The 21,221-nt window shown below is 38.5% G+C and overlaps 2 protein-coding genes and 1 pseudogene across 2 annotated transcripts; 2 read left to right on the forward strand and 1 right to left on the reverse strand.

Annotated features, from left to right (window-relative positions):
- Nucleotides 1-3,201: 3,201 nt before the first annotated feature.
- Nucleotides 3,202-4,407, forward strand: LOC130429943 (granzyme F-like; annotated as a pseudogene).
- A 2,320-nt stretch (nucleotides 4,408-6,727) lies between these two features.
- On the reverse strand, nucleotides 6,728-8,570 carry LOC130429944 (serine protease ami-like). The gene is made up of 4 exons (XM_056758798.1): nucleotides 8,567-8,570; nucleotides 7,737-7,905; nucleotides 7,392-7,515; nucleotides 6,728-6,874 (listed from the first exon to the last, which is right to left on the reverse strand). Exons 1-4 carry the CDS (start codon nucleotides 8,568-8,570, stop codon nucleotides 6,728-6,730), a joined length of 444 nt encoding a protein of 147 aa, XP_056614776.1.
- Nucleotides 8,571-17,727: 9,157 nt separating this feature from the next.
- On the forward strand, nucleotides 17,728-19,317 carry LOC130430522 (granzyme-like protein 1). Its single transcript, XM_056759643.1, has 5 exons — nucleotides 17,728-17,806; nucleotides 18,055-18,205; nucleotides 18,382-18,514; nucleotides 18,625-18,870; nucleotides 18,953-19,317. The coding sequence occupies exons 1-5, from the start codon at nucleotides 17,752-17,754 to the stop codon at nucleotides 19,121-19,123; spliced, it is 756 nt and encodes a 251-aa protein (XP_056615621.1). The 5' UTR covers nucleotides 17,728-17,751; the 3' UTR covers nucleotides 19,124-19,317.
- Nucleotides 19,318-21,221: the final 1,904 nt, after the last annotated feature.

Here is a 21,221-nt window from a genome sequence, read left to right on the forward strand (position 1 = left end):
TCATATAGAGGATTGAATTTGCGTTACTCTCAGACTCATGGTATAACACCCACAAGACCGGCCTCGGCCACGCCCCTGGCACCAGCGTCTCCTCCTTTATATCCTCACACTTTATCCCCTGACTTTTAGTTACATTACACTTCCCAGAACTCTGTACACTCACTCATCTACACTGATCAGTCACACCTGCATCCTATCAGTCACACCTGCACCCAATACCCACACTGCATTTAACCTCCACTTGCACCACCAGTCATTGTCAGGTCTAGTTGTATTCTAGTCTGTTGTACTTCCCCTGACCTCCTAGTTTATGTCTTACCCTTGTTCACGTGGATGTTTTGTGTAATCCTAGATATTATCTGTTTCATGTGGATGTTTGTCACTATCCGGTGTCTAAAGTAAATCAGCTTCTTAACCCCGGTGTTGGATTGTGTTTGTCTTCAGTGTATGTGGATTGTTACACATGGAGCATACAAATAACATCACAGAGAATAAAAATAAATAAATATATAAAAAATACAGATAAATACAGATTATTATATATATGTAAAATACAACTATAAGGGATATTTTGAAAAGGAAAAAATAAGATAGTTAATGGCAGATAGAGTATAAACCAGTGAAATATGCAACAGTCCAGATGTGAGGTAGTACAAAGAGCTTGGGTTGTGGGTCAGCAGGGTGAAGAGTTGGGGGGCTAAGCACACATCCTTGGGGGGCCCCCATGTTCAGTGTGATGGTACTGGATGTGGAACTGCCTGAGGTCTATGCCCTCTAGTGGTGATCCATCTCTAATGATATAAATATGAAGGCTTGGCCGAACATCATTGGAGTATAGCAAAACACTACTTAAAACATGCAGAAAAAAGGTCCTTAATTTGTATTATTAATTAAAGTCTTTCTATTCAACAGAGAATGAGAATCATAAATAAACCAGTGTGGTCTCGTTTTGCTTTAAACAAGTGCAGTTTAAAATTGGTCAAAATTGGTCTGTTTTTAGAATGTGTTCAGATTGTAGGTGACTGGTGAACGCGATGGATACACTTCATCCATCCTTCAAAAGAGGCCAAATTAAAGGTAAATTTCACAGGCAAATCAAAATTTCCTCATGTTTTACTCACCTTCAAGGTCTCCTGACTGAATACAACTTTCTTCTTGATGAATAATGCAGTCGAAGTTATAATACCACGTATTATTTTACTTCCAAGCGGTAGAATGGGAGTGAATGGGCTTGACTGCACATGAACCTGAGGCTTGTTTTTCCAGCAAATGACGCAGGCGTGTCATAAGATCCGATGACTAACGCAGTATTTTTCTTTTTGTTCCAATAGGCCCTTTTCAAATGACGTCACGCATCTTCCGTTCTGCCGCGATGCAGTCTATCGTTACTTCCGCTAGTGCCTCAGAATAGAGTTTACCAAGTCTCTCGCACAGCTGCCACAAATACGGCTAGATGATGTACAACATCTTGCAGACAAACTTTCATTTATGACAATATCAAAGCTAGATAAAGGATACAAATACAGAAATACAAATTATGAAGATACACGTTTTGTTTTCTTTTTGTGTTAGCGAAGGTGCTAGGATACATATTTGAATAAGTGTTCTGTCAGTTTTTCTGTCACTGCTGTTAAATTCCAGCGCGAATGCAAAACAGAAGTTCTTCTTCTTGTTTGTTTCAAGACGAATGTCACGATACACTGCTTTGTGAGACGGTGGAAGTTAAGTGACGTCATTGTGAAGAGGGCCTATTGGATGCCGCCTCCTCTACGCGGGCGCTTTCATCACCACCACCAAAACCTTGTTCAACTGCAGCCGAGGGATTTTAAATTGATTTACATTTATGCATTTTGCAGACGCTTTTATCCAAAGCAACTTACATTGCACTATCCTATACATTTATACATAGTTATGTGCAATCCCCTGGGATCGAACCCACAACCAACGCAATGCACTTACCACTGAGCTACAGGAAAGCTGTATGATTGAAGCTAGACATTAACGTTATAAGCCTTCTCAACATGGACATTTCTCTTCAACAAACTCATCGATTCGCTTCAGAAGACCTTTGTTAAGACCGCAGAGCTGTGTCGCGCAGTTCTTTGACAGATGGATGCACTTTTTGGAGCTTCAAAAAGTTGAAGCCCTTTCACTCCAATTCTACTGCTTGGAAGTAAGAGACGTGGTATTCTAACTTCCACTGCATTATTCTTCAGGAAAAAGTCATATTCAGTCAGGATGGCTTGAGGCTGAGTAAAACATGGGGACAGGAGCATGTTACTAAACTTCAACTGCAATTCTTTCTTCTCACCACACGGGTTCACAATCCACAGCCTTTTGAATTGGATGATACACTCATATGGGTTGATCCACTAACAGCTATTGTCTTTCCAGTCCCGTACCACACACAGATCATCTACATTCACACAGATCATCTACATTCACACAGATCATCTACATTCACACAGATCATCTACATTCGCAAATATTAACAACACCACACAAAGCTGAAGGGCTACAGTATTTACATGCATATTACATAAAGTTAAAGAACACTAGAATGTATAAAGAAACCAAACCTATCTATAATTTTTTTTTTGTTAAAATTAGCATTTCAAATTATCTTTAGTACCATTTTTTTTTACATTGTGTTAGAAAACTGTGTCGCTGTGTGAGTCAAATTCAATGCTTATGTATAATCACCTGGGGGGCACGGTGGCTTAGTGGTTAGCACGTTCTCCTCACACCTCCAGGGTTGGGGGTTCGATTCCCGCTTCCGAATTGTGTGTGTGGAGTTTGCATGTTCTCCCCGTGCCTCGGGGGTTTCCTCCGGGTACTCCGGTTTCCTCCCCTGGTCCAAAGACATGCATGGTAGGTTGATTGGCATCTCTGGAAAAATTGTCCGTAGGGTGTGAGTGCGTGAGTGAATGAGTGAGTGTGTGTGCCCTGCGATGGGTTGGCACTCCATCCAGGGTGTATCCTGCCTTGATGCCTGATGACTCCTGAGATAGGCGCAGGCTCCCCGTGACCCGAGGTAGTTCGGATAAGCGGTAGAAAATGGATGGATGGATGTATAATCACCAAGACAACAAATACATCACCTATCATTGTTGCAAAGTAAGAGCTGTGAAAATCGAAACACAGGCTGCTTGGGGGGCTGAACCTGCCCACTCCAAACCAACCTTCAACACTAAAGAGAATCTCACACCTTCGAAACAACTTTCTAGAGAAACATCATGATCTTCACACTGCTTCTGCTGGGGGCTCTGCTACCACATGTGACTTTTACGGGTAAGTCTGATGTAAAATAATTCACTCGTTCTTCAGTATGACATCTATTTTAAACCTGGGCCAAATGTAAAGTATTAAAAATATGTATTTCTCACGTTTTCTTTAAACTGACATGAGAGTAAATGGAAAGTTTTAACCAATGACCCTGGTGTTGTTAGCATTGATTGCATTTCTCATTTAAACGACAATTACTGTTTAAAAGATGTCTCTCTCTCTCTCTCTCTCTCTCTCTCTCAGCGTATGTAAATGTGGGTATAGTGAACGGTACAGAAGCAAAGCCACATTCAAGACCCTACATGGTTTCTGTTCAGAGAAATAAGCAACACATCTTCGGCGGCTTCCTCTTGTCTGAACAATTTGTCATAACGGCTGCACACTGCTTTGAAAATTACGCTTTTTCTTTAATCAGAATTTTCACCGCAAGTTGATAAAATCTAAACCAATATTCACTCTATATAACGTTTCTTATTTATTTATTTTTAACAGTTTTCTCACCTCTTGATCTAGCGGACAGAGTTTGACAGTTGTGGTTGGAGCTCAAGATCTTAAACACAGTTCTGACCACATGGCTGTGAAGTTCTACCACAACTAACCTGGGTATGACTCTAATAATCTGCAAAATGACATCATGATACTTCAGGTAAATGACTAAACAATATGTAAGTTTCCATCATATGCTTTTATCCACATTTCTGAGTTTCTGGATTTTTTTTTAGATAGGTCAATGGAAAAATCAAAAAGACCAAAAACGTCCAACCGATCTCCTTATCAAATAAAAAACAGAACATCAAAGCAAAGTCTAAATGCAGTGTTGCAGGTTGGGGAAGACAGACCACCAATGGTTCTTTAACTGATCGTCTTATGGAGGTTGATGTCATCGTCATTGACAGCAAATCATGTCAGAAGTACTGGGGGAAAACAGGGCAATATGATAAAACAATAACCATAAAAAATGGGGGTGGCACAAGAGTCCAAGGGGGCCTGGGAACTCAAGAGTCCAAGGGGGGAGGCACAAGAGTCCACGGGGTATTTCAAACAAGAGGAACGCTGGGGCTGCCGGACTGGATTCCGGCGGACACAGACTGGCTATCCTCTCTAGCAGCTGGACCGGACTAGAATGGCCGGCTGTACCGGACTGGAATGGCTAGGAGTGCCTTCTGGGAGGCCGGTTAAGTCACTGGCTTTGGAGGCCGGCTGGGTAACCAGCTGAGTCACCGGCTAGGCAGGACTGGGTGTCGACAAGATGTCAGTGGCTGGGCAGCACTCTCAGATGGCTGGTCAGCATTCTCTGGCCGCTGGACAGTACTCTCCGGTGGCTGGGCAACGGACTGGGTCACCAGCTGGATCGCCGACAGGACAGGGTGTTGACTCGACAGGCCTGGGTACCAGCTGGGATGCCGGCAGGGATCTGTGGCGGGAACAGGACACCGGGGGTCTCAACCCTTGAGGGGAACCTGATGACCTCAACCCTGGAAGGAAAAATTTTCAACTATGGGAGCTAAGTCGAACGCTGATCGTGGGAAGAACGTATAGCACCAGCGCTGAGCGGAAAAAAAAACGTCAACTGATGGCTTTTTTTAAAGTGCGGAGTAACCCTTAAATACAATTAAAAAAAACATAAATGCTGGGTAATGATTAGATGTCTATTACATTTTCAGTGACAGCCCATATTAGCAATTTCATTTTTATATGATTAGGACACATCCTGGGTATTTTAAAATGGTATTGGTTGTGTATGTAATGTTTTAGCTACACATCTAAAGATCACCCTGTACATGTAGTTGTTTAATAGCCTTTTCAACTACTCTATTCTTGATCTATGGTTAGACTTCTATTAGATTTTCAATGACATCCCAAATTTAGCCTTGTTTTAGCTTAGACTTCTGGGCTATGTATGGACGGCTATTAGACGAATATCTCTCGCCGTCCGGATAGAATGAAGGAAAGGTCCGGATCCGGCACGCGGTCCGCTAATTGAGGATGGCTGGTAAAGAAGCGTTTTTTTCACAGTGGCCACTAGCGGGTGAACTCTTAACAGTGAAAAGGTAGAGTTAATGCGCTCCAGACCACCTACAGAACGTATTACTTACGGAAGCTTTACTTAACTTAGAACATTTCGAGAAACAAATATTAACGATGAGGTACAGCTTAAGGTATAACTTAAGAATAACGTAGCGTTAAGAAGGGTTCGGAAGACACGGCCCTGATAATAGGCTATATTGTAAAAAAAATTACGCTCACATTTTAATGTTGTAAAAGTCAACATTTTATATTCTGTCACATGTGTTCTGACTATACTTTTATTTGAAAAATTGACAGTTAAATTTTTAGGACAAATAGTCACAAAAAAAAGTCAGAAGGGCCACATTGAATAATTTGGCCTTGGGCACCCACTTAATGTACTGTAGGTTCACCGCTGGTTGAACTGAACCTATTATTACACCTCAACACCACCAGACAGCCTCATAAAGATGTGCACACTTCACATAAAAGGAAAAGAACAGAACCGACACCGACATATTTTTGGCAACAAGGCCTACCGACATTAAATAAATAAAAGTGAGGATTGGAATGACTACCTTTAGATGTCTTTGAAAACTTGATGTTTCAGGAAGCTTGCTTAAAGTTGCTAATTGCTGTACAGTAGGCCTAGATCTTAGGCCGCGTGTCTCCAGAGCCACGTTTACATGTAGCCCACACTTTTTTGTCATTCCAATTAAAGTAATTATGATGATTGAGAGATTTGATGGACCGTTCACATGAGATGTTATTTAATCCGATATGGTGTTTACATGTGCCAGTGTAACAGCAGTGCTTCTGACATGTGCATATTTTCCTAGAGTATGTCCTGTTTGCCAGCTTCTATTCCTGTCAACATTGGAGTTCGGCTTTTTTGTTATGTGCTTTTCTTATAAGGACAAGTGTCGCTCTTAATCAGCCAACAGCGTGACTGGAGAGTATGAGGAAAATACCTGGGTATAAACCAAGTTCAGTTTGTGGAGAGTTTTGATGCACATCGACTACTGAAATGCAATTTGCAACCTGATTTAACAGGTTTGCATCTTGTTTGCATATAGCGTTTTAGTGACATAGATATTTCTGTTAGGACATTTTTATGAAATGTAGATTTAACCATTGAACATCTCAGTTGTCGGCTAGCTCTTTAAATGTGTTTGCTGCAATTGCTTGACAATTAGAGACACTGACTTGATGCTGAACACACACGCTTTATTAGAAAGTTCTGCCTTCAAGTTGTACATTTATAGTTTTACTGGCCCATACGGAAATCTGCTCTTTGTCCATATATGAATGAAAATGTTTTACATATAGGTACAAATATGTTATTTCTGTATGGGGTTCTCAACACGATCAATAAGTTGATTAAAAAAAGGAGAAACATCAAAGCATTTTTATCATATTTGTATGCAAAACTTAATTAGCTTTTTGTATGATTGATCCATTGTGCAAATTGTGAAATATCAATATAAACATTAGATCTATTAGGGTTGTTGCAGATCTTGTCGCCGAAAGATGTTACACCCACTGCAGTGTTGTCACAAACCAAAGGACCTCCTGAATCCTCCTGTTAAGAATATAAAGACACATGTTAACACAATTGAATTTCCTCTGCAGAATTTTTGGTCTCAATAAATCAGTAATATTATCTATAAATAATTGTTGTACATACAAAACATGATCCTCCTTTGCCATACACACAAATCATCTGTGAAGCGATGTATTCCATGCCCCATTGATTTGCACAATCTTTGTTATCCTTTATGTAAACGTCAGCCTCCCTGAGAGTTACGCTTACAGGACCGTTAGGGTTGATATAACCCCAGCCTGCAACACTACATCTGGTATTCACATTGATTTGTTTCGGTTTTGTTGGTATGGGGATCGTCTCAATCATCTTGTTTTTAAGTTGGACTTTATTTTTTAGCTGTGATTGAACAATGGAATTACCTTTAGAAGAGAGATTTTAGATAAAACAGTTTTCATTTCCTGTAACTGGACTTTATAAGCTCATTATTGTACTAAGTAGAATAACGTCTTAAAGATGTGTTGATCGGATATCAGTACTGAGTGTAATGAATTACCTTCAGAATCATCAGGTCAGCCTTATTTTGATGCTTATTATAGGACATTACTTCGATTTTGACAGGCTTCTCCTTTGTGCTGGAAAAATCTTGTACACCTGCCACAACTGTCAGAATCTCATTCCTGTTGAAATAAATGAACCCTATTAATTACTTTATATTTAACCAATTTTATGCAGATTTTTGGCATTGTTAAGATTTGGTTTAGCCTAAAAAAAGTTGTATTTTAATTATTTTTAATCCAGTTGACTGGCTATTTTAGAAGTTTAAAATCACTTATTCAATGGGAACTTGAAGATCAGAGGATTGTTGTAACTCAGATTTGCAGGGTAAATAAAAGCTTACTTCTCTCTGCAATGTGCAGCAGTCAAGACAGATTCATCTGAGATGAGGAATCCTCCACAGACATGTACCCCATTCTCCTGAATCGAAACCATGTAAGGTCTGGAGTGAGGTTGTGCTTCAGTGCCATTCACTATCCCCACATTCACACTGGCTGAAAGAAGAGAGATACCTGACAACTTACTTCAGCATTAGTAACATCTTCCGAAGAGGTCTGTAGACTTTTCCCAACTAAAACATAATATTAAACAGGCCGGATAGGCAATCGGGAGGACTGGGACAATTCCTGGTTGCCTGGTGATTCATTTGGCCTGCTGCCCACCAGATACTTTACTGTCTGCCCAATGTATTAAAGTGGTCCGAATTCTGCATTCAATTAATAAAATAATAAACCTTTTCAAATGTTTGACACAGCATACGTAAGCAATGTGTGAGCAGCGTGTTCGGGTCATGCACACAGCACATGAGGAGCGTCTGCAACAATCATCAGGGTCCCAAATTTGGATTATGTTTTTTTTTTAATACATAAATGAGCAAAACCTCCTTTAGGAAGCTTTTTTCACTGACATGTTGATTATATAACTTTGAAATATTTTATCCGTATTGTTTTCATCCTCTTTGTGGTGTGTAATGCGAGAAAGATGAGGATTCATTCAGTGCAGGAGAAAGAGATTGACAGTGTAATGTATTTATGATTTCATTTAAAATAAATGTCAAATAATATCAATTTGTCATTTTATGTTTTGTGAGAAATGTTAAAGAGTTTCTTCATGTTTGGTCTGAGCAACTAAACTACCCACTGGGCACTTTGTAGCCTCTTCTGCATATCTGACCCATGTTTACCAGTGACTGTGTGATATAGAAGTTCATGTTTTTACACTTAGAACAATTGAAAGGCTACAAAACAACTATTACAAAAGATACAATTATTCCCTGACGCTCAAGAAGGCAACACAATGCAATTCAAGTCCGGAAGGTGTTTTTTGTTTATTTTTTGTCTGAGAAACATTTATATCTTTTGTAGGTTCTAGAGGGCATTGATAAATAACAAAAAACGCTATTTAAAAAAATATAATTTTAGAGAAAGTTCACCCAAAAAATGGAAATTCTATCATTATTTACTCAACCTCTTTTCATTTGAAACCTGTGTGACTTTTTTTCTTCTGCAGAACACAAAGCAAGATATTTAGAAGTCAATAGGTACCGGAGATGTTCTATTATCATCATTCTTCAAAATATATCTTGTGTTCTGCAGAAGAAAGAAATTCATATACGTTTGAAATAACAAGAGTGTGAGTAAATGATGACAATGTGGTTTGTGTCTCAGTAAAGATCCACTGATGCATTATTAGGGGCCATTTATATTTCGCGGATATGTCTATAAAACTGGAGCTTGCGCTCTCGTGGTGTTTGCCATTGCAAAGTAACCCGGAATGTAGAGGAAACACTGTATTATTTGATGTGTGTGTATTCGAGTGCTACAGCGCGATTGTTCTGACAACCATCGCAGCGTTGTTGTACTTCTTCGCTTGATTTTTTCGAAACCTGGTGCGTTTGCATTCATCCTACGTCATCACGCTATCATTTCTTACACGTGTTTTAGTAAACACATTGTAATCAGCTAAAGCACATGCGCAGGGTTCGGTACCCGGGTGCCCACCTGAGTTCGAGTGACTGCTTTTACATTAGCGGCTTTTCATGCAAACCTCGCTCCGTTCCGAACTAAACTGCAAGAGTGAAAGGCACCTGAAAGCCACTTAAGGAAGGCCTCACCCTAAAAGGAGATTAGGGGCCCCTGACCACCTTAATCTGCCCCTGCCCACGGCACATTAGCTGGCAAACCATTTGACAGGAATGATTACTAAGTCATCAGGGTTAGGCAATTGTTGTGATGGGCAGATTTGTCAAACTATAGCAGCGATACAGCAAATAGTTTTGCTAAATCAAAGACAGCAGAGAATTGTTCAGTCCATGTGCATTTAATCCATGACAATTTTAGCCCCTAGCCACCGGCTCTGCGCTTTCTGTCTTTTTTCTCTTTACTATAGTGCTGAATTTTTTTCCCATGTTTCCCTTTTATTGACAATTTTTATCCAAGAAAAAAGTGATTTACACCAATAATGTGATGCGGCTGCTTGGGTAAATGAAGACATGATGTCAAATATATGATGCTAATTCAGGGGCTGCTAAACCTTTTAGAATAGAAAATAGAATAAAACAAACATATTTTCCCTTTTATAAAGTTTAATTGCAATAATTAAGTATCCGGTACTGTAGATAATTCACCTTGATATTGTAATTCCAATTGTTAATGTTGATTAGATTTTACATTGATGAAAGTGGCTTGCCCTCCTTGTGCATTTTGTTAATGGTCTTCTTTTGGACAACTGTCAAGTCAGTTTTTTGTGATCCGTGATCACGTTATCCAGCTTACTTTTGGAGCCAGTTTTTTAAAGCAACATCGGATTGGATCAATCTGATCCGGATAGGAACTTTTCAGGATCACCAAATCTGGATAACCACTGCTGGATAACCAGTGCTCAAACAGGATAGGAAATCACAATGTAGAACTATAGATATGTAAAGACCAACAAGTAGAATAGCCAGTGTGGGGTCAATATAAGTTTATTTTTATTTGAAATGAAAACACACACATTTAAAAAAAACTAAAAACAAGAAAAACCCCACCCCATCCTCTTCCAGCAGTCTGCTCATCTGAGACCTACAACACAAACAATTGAGCAATTGAGCGTTTAAATGGAGTTCTGAGAGCGGAACCACAGAAAGCATGCAACATAACCTTAGCCTGTATTGTCCTGCACAACATCGCTACTAAGCGCAATGTCCCTCTCTCTGCTGACAATGATGCACCTGAGCCCCTTGGAGACCCTAACCAACCTCCTGCATTCTGCCAGAACGAGCAAACAGGACGTGCAACAAGGGACGAAATAGTTAGACACTATTACTGATTTGGATTTGTTTTGGATTTCAAAAATCAGTGATTGCCATTCTTTGCATTTTTTTTTGGTTATTCTGTAATCATTGCATGCATCACTAATAAATATTCTAAAAACAAAAATATTTTCGATTGTGATGAATATATATATATCAATTAGTGACAGAATATTTTTTTTTGTTTTTGGTCAATTTTGACAGCTGTTTGGAGGATTATTTTATGAGGCCAAACTCTTTCTACTTTGCTGTAGGCATATACTGAAAGGCTGAATACGTTAAAGCCTACCTAATCACTGTAGCCCGACGGATGAACAAATAAAATTAAAACCTTATGAATAAATAGGATATCTTGTAAGATACTGCATGATCCAAATATAGTATTATTTGATACATTTTTAAAGTTTTCATTACATTTTGGGCATTGAATCCACGCTGAATCCACCCTTCTGATGGGATCAGTTTAATCCAGATTTTTTGGATCAAAGTGATCCAAATCCTACAAAAACGTTCTGAAAAAACAAAACTAAAGGTTTGATCCGGATCAAAAGCAAGATTGGATTACGTGATCTAATTCGATTATGTAATCCGTTTTTTCTTTTGAAAAACAGATTTTCAAGATTTGATCCAATCCATTATCCAAAATCCTAGTGGATTACTTTTGAAAAACCGGGCCCAGGTGTCTTCAATATCGAACCATTTCACAATATTTTAATTTTCTGAGATACTGAATTTGGGGTTTCATTAGTTGTCCATTATAATTATCAAAATTAAAAGAAATAAACACTTGAAATATATCAGTCTGTGTGGAATTAATGTATGCATTATACAAGTTTCACTTTTTGAATGGAATTAGTGAGATAAATCAACATTTTGATGATATTCTAATTATATGACCAGCACCTGTAGTACGTTATGTTTTGATTAAATTCTCAATTTTTCTCAATGTTACTGATGTATGTCGTATATTTGAAGAGTTTTGTTCAAAAAAGCTGACAGCTTTCTGTCATGAATCTCAGGTGGAGACATGGCGTGGGAACCCAAATGCAGGCAGACACAGACGGTAGATGTAACACTGATCTTTAATGAACATAGAAACACTAACAAAACAGGCAAAACAAAAACCCACGAGGGGAAAAACAGGACAGGAATATATATTACTTTAACAACAAACACTGACTTACTAGACTATAAAACAATAACTTGATACAAACACTAAACTAACACTTAGTAGACAAGGGAGACAGGAACAAGGCAAGACGAGGGCATGAAGCATACGAACAGCATACGTGTCAGCAAACAACTTCCAGGGAGCATTCAATTCAATTCAATTCAAGTTTATTTATATAGCGGTTTTCACAATGTGTATTGTTTCAAAGCAGCTTTACAGGTGCAAAAAGGAAAAACAGAAAAGTTAAAACACAGCATACAGTGCATGGTATTTATACAGCGAGTAAGATCATTCTAATAAGTAATATCTAATTTCTAAATAAATAAATAAATGAATGCAGTCTCCCGGTGAGCAGGCCAACACTGCCCTGCTGTGGCAAGGAACCCAAACTCCATTGATTGATTAATGGAGAAAAAAACCTCGGGAGAAACCAGGCTCAACCGGGAGGGCCAGATCCCCTCTGACGTGTCATAGCAGACTGCTGACATGTGGTTTAGGTTTAGCATTTAATACCAAATATTGTAACTTCAGCCTTAATAAGACAAATAGTCCGTCTTTGCTCTTGGTTGGGCATGTAGTGGTCTGAGCTGCGATGGTCCGATGGTCATGTTTCTCTTGGCTGGTGGTGGAATTGCCTTAGATGGAGCTGGGATGGTCAGTCAGTCTGCAGCTGTAGCTGGCGTAATCTCAAATTGGGGATGGGCATCTGTCGGTCGTCTGGACATGGTGGAACTTCTTCCTACCTCGGGATGGGCATCCCGAGGCAGAGGCGGAAAGAGAATAAAGAGAATAATTAGCGTAGCTGCTGTTCATTAACTATGCATTAAGTGAAAGCTTGGCTGAAAAGATGTGTCTTTAATCTAGATTTAAATTGGGAGAGTGTGTCTGACCCTCGAATAGTATCAGCAAGGCTATTCCAGAGTTTAGGTGCTACGTATGAGAAAGCTCGTCCCCCTTTGGTGGACTTTGTTATACTAGGTGTTGTCAAAAGTTTTTGAGTTTTTTTAAGTTTTGAGATCTTAGAGAGCGTGATGGGTTGTAACGTAATAGAAGCTCGGTTAAGTAAGTAGGTGCTAAACCGTTCAGGGCTTTGTAAGTAATTAAAATAATTTTAAAATCAATACGATACTTAATGGGTAGCCAGTGAAGTGATGATAAAACTGGGGTTATGTGATCGTATTTTCTTGACCTAGTAAGAACTCTGGCAGCTTCATTCTGAACTAACTGTAGTTTGTTTATCGATGATACAGGACAACCACTAAGTAGAGCATTACAATAGTCAAGCCGTGAGGTCACAAATGCATGAATATGCTTTTCTGCGTCTGCAACACATAAACTATTTCGCAATTTGGCAACATTTCTAAGGTGGAAGAAGGCTGTTTTTGTGATATTTGAGATGTGATTTTTAAATGACAGGTTGCCGTCTAATTTAACGCCTAGGTCTTTAACTGTATTTGTTGGAGTAATAGTGCAGCTTTCAATTTGCAGGCTGTAATCGGAGATATTCTGTTTACTTGATTTTGGTATTATAAGCAATATTTCGGTTTTGCTAGAGTTTAAAGGAGGAAATTACTAGTCATCCAATGTTTTATGTCCTCGATGCACTCTGCCAGTTTGGATAGCTTAAGGGAATCATCTGGTCTTGATGAGATATATAGCTGAGTATCATCTGCATAACAGTGGAAGCTAATTCCATGTTTTCTAATAATGTCGCCGAGGGGCAGCATGTATATGGAGAAAAGCAAGGGTCCTAAAACCGATCCCTGAGGTAATCCATAATTTACTTGCCTAAGATTTGACGATTTCCCATTTAAATGGACGTATTGATATCTGTCTGTTAAATAAGATCTGAACCATTGCAGTGCCTGTGCCATAACAGCTACAATGCACGAGCACAGGACAATGAAACATGAGGACTCTTTATAGGGGAACAAACACAGGGTCATAACGAGGAACAGGTGCTGGGGATTAGCACTCAGGGAAAGCTGACGAGAAGAGAGAGGGGTGGGGCCAAAGATGAGACACGAGAAAGAACTATGTCTTTCCCACATAAAACCATCAGGCAATGCCATGGCTCCACTTGAGACAAGAATAAAACATGACATGGTAGTGGAACCATGACACTTTCAGTCAATCCATCCTCCCCAAGGGGACGATGACTCGGGCTGTCTCCTGGGAGGTCGAGGGATGCAGGTACCGAGAGAGTGTCCGTTTGGCAGGTTGCTAGTGCCGGTTGTGCCCTAATGTCCTTCATTGGGGTCATTCATTCAGTGGGCATGCTTAGCACTTCCCATTCCCTCCCGCCTATGGTCACACATCGCCTTAGACTTCGTTTCTGGCCTTCCCCCCTCTGGCGGCAACACAGTCATGCACTTGAGTTTCCTTCTCCTTTGTGAAAAGTCATGAGAGTGTTATACTGAAATAGCTCCCCTAAGTTATTAAAACAAAAATGTATGTAGTATGAAAACGCTTTCACAGAGGGGGAAAATGGCACAAGTGTGGGGTTGTTTAGCATGATTACAACACACATATTTTTCATGTTTATGATAACATTTTACCATAGTTTGCGTCAACAATTGAGAAGTGGTTGTTACGAAATGTCCCACAGACAACAGAACATAAGAAACCACTGATTTTAACAGACAGCACACAACATTTCAACTACTAACCCTGCTTGAAAATACAACAGAAAGACAGTAAAAACCATCACAGAAATTCTAATGGTTTCCATTAAAATACCATTATGAACCATTAGCTTTTCCCTTTGACTTGTTCAAAAAATCTTTCTGTGGTTAGTTTTGGCCATTATTCCAATACCCCTACTAAAAAAATATAGAAACCATGAAAGAAGTTGTTATAATGGTTTTACAGGAATTTGTATTGGTTTTAATGGAAACTTTAATGGTTCTACTGGTATGTGGTGGATTCTATTGGTGGGATGTTAAATCCTATAGGAAAAATACACACTACAAAAGTTGTGCTCAAACTGAGAGCAATACTACCCTGCGGCCTAGTCTCCGAAGGGAGGGGATCACGCTCTGCTTCACAGTATATATTGGCATTCATGGTTCCCTCAATGAACTGCAGCTCCCCAGTAATGGCAGCACTCACGCAGCCCCAGACCATGACACTCCCACCACCATGCTTGACTGTAACTATGCTTGAACCAATTAAGTTCATCTTGGTCTCAATAGACCACAGAACATGGTTCCAGTAATCCATGTCATTAGTCTGCTTGTCTTCAGCAAACTGGTTGCTGGCTTTCTTGTGCATCATCTTTAGAAGAGGCTTCCTTCTGGGACGACAGCCATGCAGACCAATTTGAGCCTGTGCAGCTGAGTCCAAAGATAGTGCTAGAGACCCCATACTTTTATCACTTGAATAACCTCACATATGACCAAACCACAGCTTTCTTGTGTTTACAAGACACCTTTTACAGGCAACTGTCATTGTTACTGAATGGACATAAGAACATAAACATTTGCTTGTAATTAGATTATTATTTTATGTCCGACAACAGAAACATTGAAAATAAATGAAAAGTCTAAGTCTAGCGCAACCTCTCCTCAGCTGTCAGCAAGAGAGACATTTTTAAAAGCATCAATACTACTGCGAGGACAGTAAGAAGCATAGAGAAATATCAGATTATCAGATAAAATAATGTAATAAATTTGCTTTGATCATGGCCATTTTATATTGTGGAAGACAAAGGGTTTGTGGGACTCATGTCACATGCTGCTATGTTTTATGAAAATATGTTGTAAAACTTTCCTTGATGCATGTATGTTTAATGCATTATAAAAGTAGTTTTCAAGCATTGTTATGCACATTTTAATGCATTGTAATGTCTAATAGATAATAGTTATTACAGTTCATACATTATAACACTAAGCAATTTATTGTAACACGACACATTTTAAATTGGTTATAATTATTTACATATAATGCATTACAATACACATTATGAATATTAATAATGCATATTAGCCTTTAATAACTCTTTATGATGCATTATACATAAATGCTTCAAGGAAAGTGTTGCCAGATATGTTACTTACTAATATTCATTTGTTAATTCATGACACTTTCTCTTCTGGTACTGAGAAAGCTTCAAATAGCTCCTGTAATCGGTGATCGGTATCGGTATCGGCCGATACAGCTTTCAGTGATCGAGGATCGTGATCAGCTCAAAAAACCCTGATCGGAGCACTCCTAATTAATATCAAACAAGCGTGCCAATTTTCACCACTTTCCTACGTACGGTTCATAGGGCTACCATAGACACCCATGGTTAAATGGAAGAATAGTAATAATACTGACAAGAACAATATTGGCCACAGTAATAAATAACTAAATGATCGAAATGTCTCTATCGTCATTTACCATTTGGAAAGGAAATCAAATGGGCTTTACAAGCCACTTGAATTTAAACTACATTGAACCGACTAAAATAATCTAGTTGTATTTTGAGTAACTTCAATAACAGACCTGTCAGCTCTCATGGATTCAGCATGAGAATCATGCAAATGACTCTATTCTCACGCTCGGACATGAATTTCTCATGCACGACCATACCCGCAATTTTTCTGCGGCATTTAAAAGTTGTGAAACAATTGCTTAAAAGCCTAAAGGTCTTTGCACAAATATGTATACAGTCTGAAATTTTCATATGCGTTTTTTTATATTTCGTAATCATTTCAATGGTTTCTCTGAATTGTCAAAACGCCTCTCAATATGCTTGCTACGGATGCGGAAAACCACATTTTTTAATGACGTTTTATGAATTTCGGTTTCATTTTGCCATGGCCCTAACTGTATATTGGTGCAGAACATTACACTTCAGTGGTCTATTGGACAGTGGTCTGCTGGAATAGGCGTTGCTGAAATTTCACTATAAATATTGCCAAAGTTACTATTAATGTTACTGATGTATTTTGTATATTTAATGTGGATTTATTTTCTCACTCTTCTAATCCAATAGTTGCTTTACTTCATGTCTCCTGTAATACCTTCATTTCACAGATTTTTTAGAAGGCAGCATAGATTTATCCGTTGGTGCCTTACATGTCTCACAACATTGAAGGAACATCGTTTTGAGATCATTTTAGCTTAATTCGCTCTTTCAATAAGTTTCTATTGCCTTTATACAAAATACATTTGTGTAGTAGTATTGTGTGTCAAGTAGGTGATTGCAAAGACACTCTATTACTCTAATTCCATTATGCTGCTTATAAAGCCTGCCAGAATACGTTTGTGAGCTGCCTTAGAAGGGCAAATGCTGCCTCAGAAGTCATTGCTTAATTGGGCAGAAAGGCAACAAGTAAGGCTTCAGACACAGACAACGTTGTGACCCCAGTCGCATGCAACAAAATAAATCTCTTTCTTCAACAGTATTTCTGTATAGCCTAGTGTACTTTTATTTATTCAGTCATTTCATTTTATCAGTGCAGTGGAGCTTCACTAAACTCAGTGCTCATGGATGTACGTTTCGAATTTTCACTAAAAATTGTAGACCATCGTACTTCCTTTAATGTGGAAAGATTATTTCTTCAAAATCGTTATCGATTTTACTTTTAATTCAACAGTGAATGAGAATCATAAATCAACCATCTGTGGTCTCTAAAATAGTGTTTCACGGGCAGTTTAGCGCTATGTGATTAATACAAACACATACAAAAACCGGGCAAGCTCAAAAGAAGCCAAGTTTATCACTCAATTTGAACTTATTTTACTCCTTTACTGAACATGGCCCACACATCACAAACATCATCATTGTTGCTGTGAAAAAAGAAACAATACTTAGGGGCTGAACCTAACCAGTTTGATTATAAATATCAGCGCCTGACACTAAACAGAACTTCACTCCTCAAAGACAACTTATAGAGAAACATCATCATGATCTTCTCACTGGTTCTGCTGGGGGCTCTGCTACCACATATGACCCTTACAGGTCAGTCTCATGAAATATTATTTTGACTTCTTTGACTTGCAGTATGACTTCTATAGAAATGTTTTAAAAGTATAACATTTTATTTTTCTATGTTTTCTTCAAACTATTATGAGAGTAATAAAAAAACTAAATTGAGCAAAACTTATCCCTTGGTGTTGTGGCACTCATTTCTTGTTTAAACATTATTGCTAAAAAGTCATATTTAACATTAATAGATGTCTCTCTCTCTCTCTCTCTCTTTCTCTCAGCGTATGTAAATGTGGGTATAGTGAACGGCACCGAAGCAAAGGCACATTCAAGACCCTACATGGTTTCTATTCAAAGTGATGATGAACACATCTGCGGTGGCTTCCTCGTGTCTGAACAATTTGTCATGACGGCTGCACATTGCTATGCAGAGTAAGATTTATTTTTCGAAATTTCAATCTCTTCAAGTCCAGAGTCCGAAAAAAGCGAACATGTGAAATATAAAAATATCAACATTTACCTTTTTAATATTTATATTTTATCTAAAGCTCTATTACTATTGGCGTCATTTATCATTTGTAAACGGACAAAGTTGACTCTCTTAACAGTGGAGATAAGTTGACGGTTGTGGTTGGAGCTCATGATCTCAGACAAAGTTCTGCCGGGATTGATGTGAAGTTTTACAACAAACATCCTGGGTATGACTCTGAAACCTTGGTAAATGACATCATGATACTTAAGGTAAATGACTATCATCCTACAATTGTCTTTTCAAAGGTACTCAACCTAAAGGGGAAGTTTGCTATCAAGTTTATGCCCTTTTTGAAACTGCAACTGCAACTTTTTCACAGCTTGCTAGAACAACCAAAAATATGAAAAATGTCAAATCGATCTCCATACCAAATAAAGAAGAGGACACCAAGGCTGGGTCTAAATGCATTGTTGAAGGTTGGGGAAAACAGACCACCAAAGGTTCTCCAACTGATCGTCTTATGGAGGTTGATGTCACCGTCATTGACACGAAAGTATGTGAGAAGAAATGGAATGAAAAATTCTCAAGCCAAGTATGTGCACTTAGTCCTGGAGGATTTTGTCAGGTATAAAGTATATTCTGATCAAATAGACATTCTACTCTATTGAAACTTTTCTCAGGGTATAACTTTTGATGACTTTTCACAGGGAGATTCTGGAGGTCCTCTGGTGTGTAAGGACACTGCAGTTGGTGTCGTTTCATTCAACGAGAAGAACAACTGCGACAAACCAACAAGGCCAAACGTCTACACCAAGATTTCCTCATTTCTGCCCTGGATTAAAACTATACTTAAAGGTGTGAAACAAGATCTTGACTAACAAACCTCATTACCATTCAGAAAGTTATGAAATCTTTAAATTTGTCTGCTTCAGCGGAAATTATAAATTGTGTTTATAAAGTTGAAATCTTGTCAGCGGCAATAGGCATGTGGTTAGTGCACCGACATATAGTGCCAGTGCACTTGCAGCCGACCCGAGTTGGATTCTCGTCTCGAGCGTCCTTTGTCGGTCACTGGCCAGCCTCTACCCAATGCTTTCCTCCTGTCTGTTCTCCTCTGTCCTTTCAAATTAAAGACAAACATTTGGCAAAAAAAGTTGTGATCTTCCTTTTCATGCCATAAAAGCAATAGAAACACATAAAACCTGAATATATGGTTGTTTGACTATGTATGTTTGATGCATGAATGGATCAAACTGCTAGTTTTGGGTTTAGAGATGAGCGAGAGATTCAAGTCTGTTGAACATCTACCAACATGACCAATCATTGTTGCAAAGTGTGAAAGTGGAAAAAAAGGGGACTTGTGGGCTGCAAACTTTGTTTTCTTTGCTGTATATTTAAGTATTTAAGTATAGGTTTTTTCGTTAGCATGAGAAGTTTCTTTGGCCTAAAACTACATAACTTCTTTAGATGAATGCATGTGTTTTACACAACTGCATCACATCTTGCAATGTGTCTCACATAAAAAGATCAAAGTTAACGCCACACGGTTAAAAATGGCCCATGGGTAACTCAATGTCTCCACCCACTCACCTTACAATATATATGACAGTGTTTTCTCAGTGAGATCTCACAGATTCTCATCTTTATCATGATGATCATCTCTCTCCTCCTGTTGGGCTCTCTGCTGCCACACCTGAGCTTCTCTGGTAACATTCTTTTAACAGCATCTTCATTTCATGTCATGATGTAGTTGGGAAAATTTCACATAACTAACATTTCAGAATGGTCTCATATATAACATTTTAAACACTTTTGTATAAAATATATTTCCGTTTGCATGACTTTGATATCTTAACTAAATATAGAGGGTTTTAAAGCATGACCAACTATGGAAACTGAGCTACCAACTAATAAATCCCCTATAAATCTTTGACTCTATTTTTATTTTTGAATTTGGGATAAAACTGAAATAGTTCAAAACCTACTATTATAAATGCATAAAAACAAAACATGAATATATTGATCAGCAGATGTTGTTACCTTAAACAGCATAGAGACTGTGTTGACAGTTGTGAAAGGTGCACATGACACAACAAATGAAAAGTCTGTCCATATTGGTGAGAGATCTAATGACCAGCATCTGACATACAAGCCTGTTCCAGGAAATGCTTTACAAGGGGATATTATGATTCTGAAGGTTATACATTGCACTCAGTACTGTCAGATCAAAAATTAAAAATAAATGCTTTGTTTGGAAAAAAACACATTTTACAGCTGGATAGAAAAGTCAAATAAATAAGAACAATAAGACGATTCCCATACCAAAGCAACCAGTGATTATTAAGGTACAGTATGCAGCGTTGCAGGCTTGGGGTGTCTGGAGACTAACAGTACAAGTCCCATCCTCAGGGAGGCAGACATGAAGATTGTAAACGAAACATACTGTGAAACTCAATGGAATCACAACTGCATTGCTTCACAGGTGATGTGTGTGTATGGCCATGGAGGAACGTGTAGAGTATGAAAAAAATGACATTTGATTCACAAACTATGTAAGTGCGTTCGTTTGCATTTATTTGTTTACCGTGATTTGTGTTCACATTTATCTCTGGGGGATTTAGGAGGTCCTTCGGTGTGTGGCAGAACTACAGTAACATCATTCAGCAGCCCTGAGTACTGCAACCATCTTCTTCTGCCGGATGTTTCTACTGAAATTTCAGGATTTCTTCCATGGATTAAGAAAGTAATTAAAGGCGCAAACTGACTTCCTTTTTATTAAAATGTTTAACTGCACGTAGAGATCACTACAGTAGATAGCTTAAAAAGCTATTTCTGCAAATAAATCAAATATGCCACACTTGCACATCTCTTCACATGTCCAGTGGTAAACGAATAGTGAAAGAGAACAATAAAAGTTTTATTCTTGTTTTTCATTAAAACACAAAAATGGTTGTAATGTTTAATGCATAAAATGAT

Source organism: Triplophysa dalaica, chromosome 10 (assembly GCF_015846415.1).
Source record: "Triplophysa dalaica isolate WHDGS20190420 chromosome 10, ASM1584641v1, whole genome shotgun sequence".
Classification (NCBI taxonomy): Eukaryota; Metazoa; Chordata; class Actinopteri; order Cypriniformes; family Nemacheilidae; genus Triplophysa; species Triplophysa dalaica.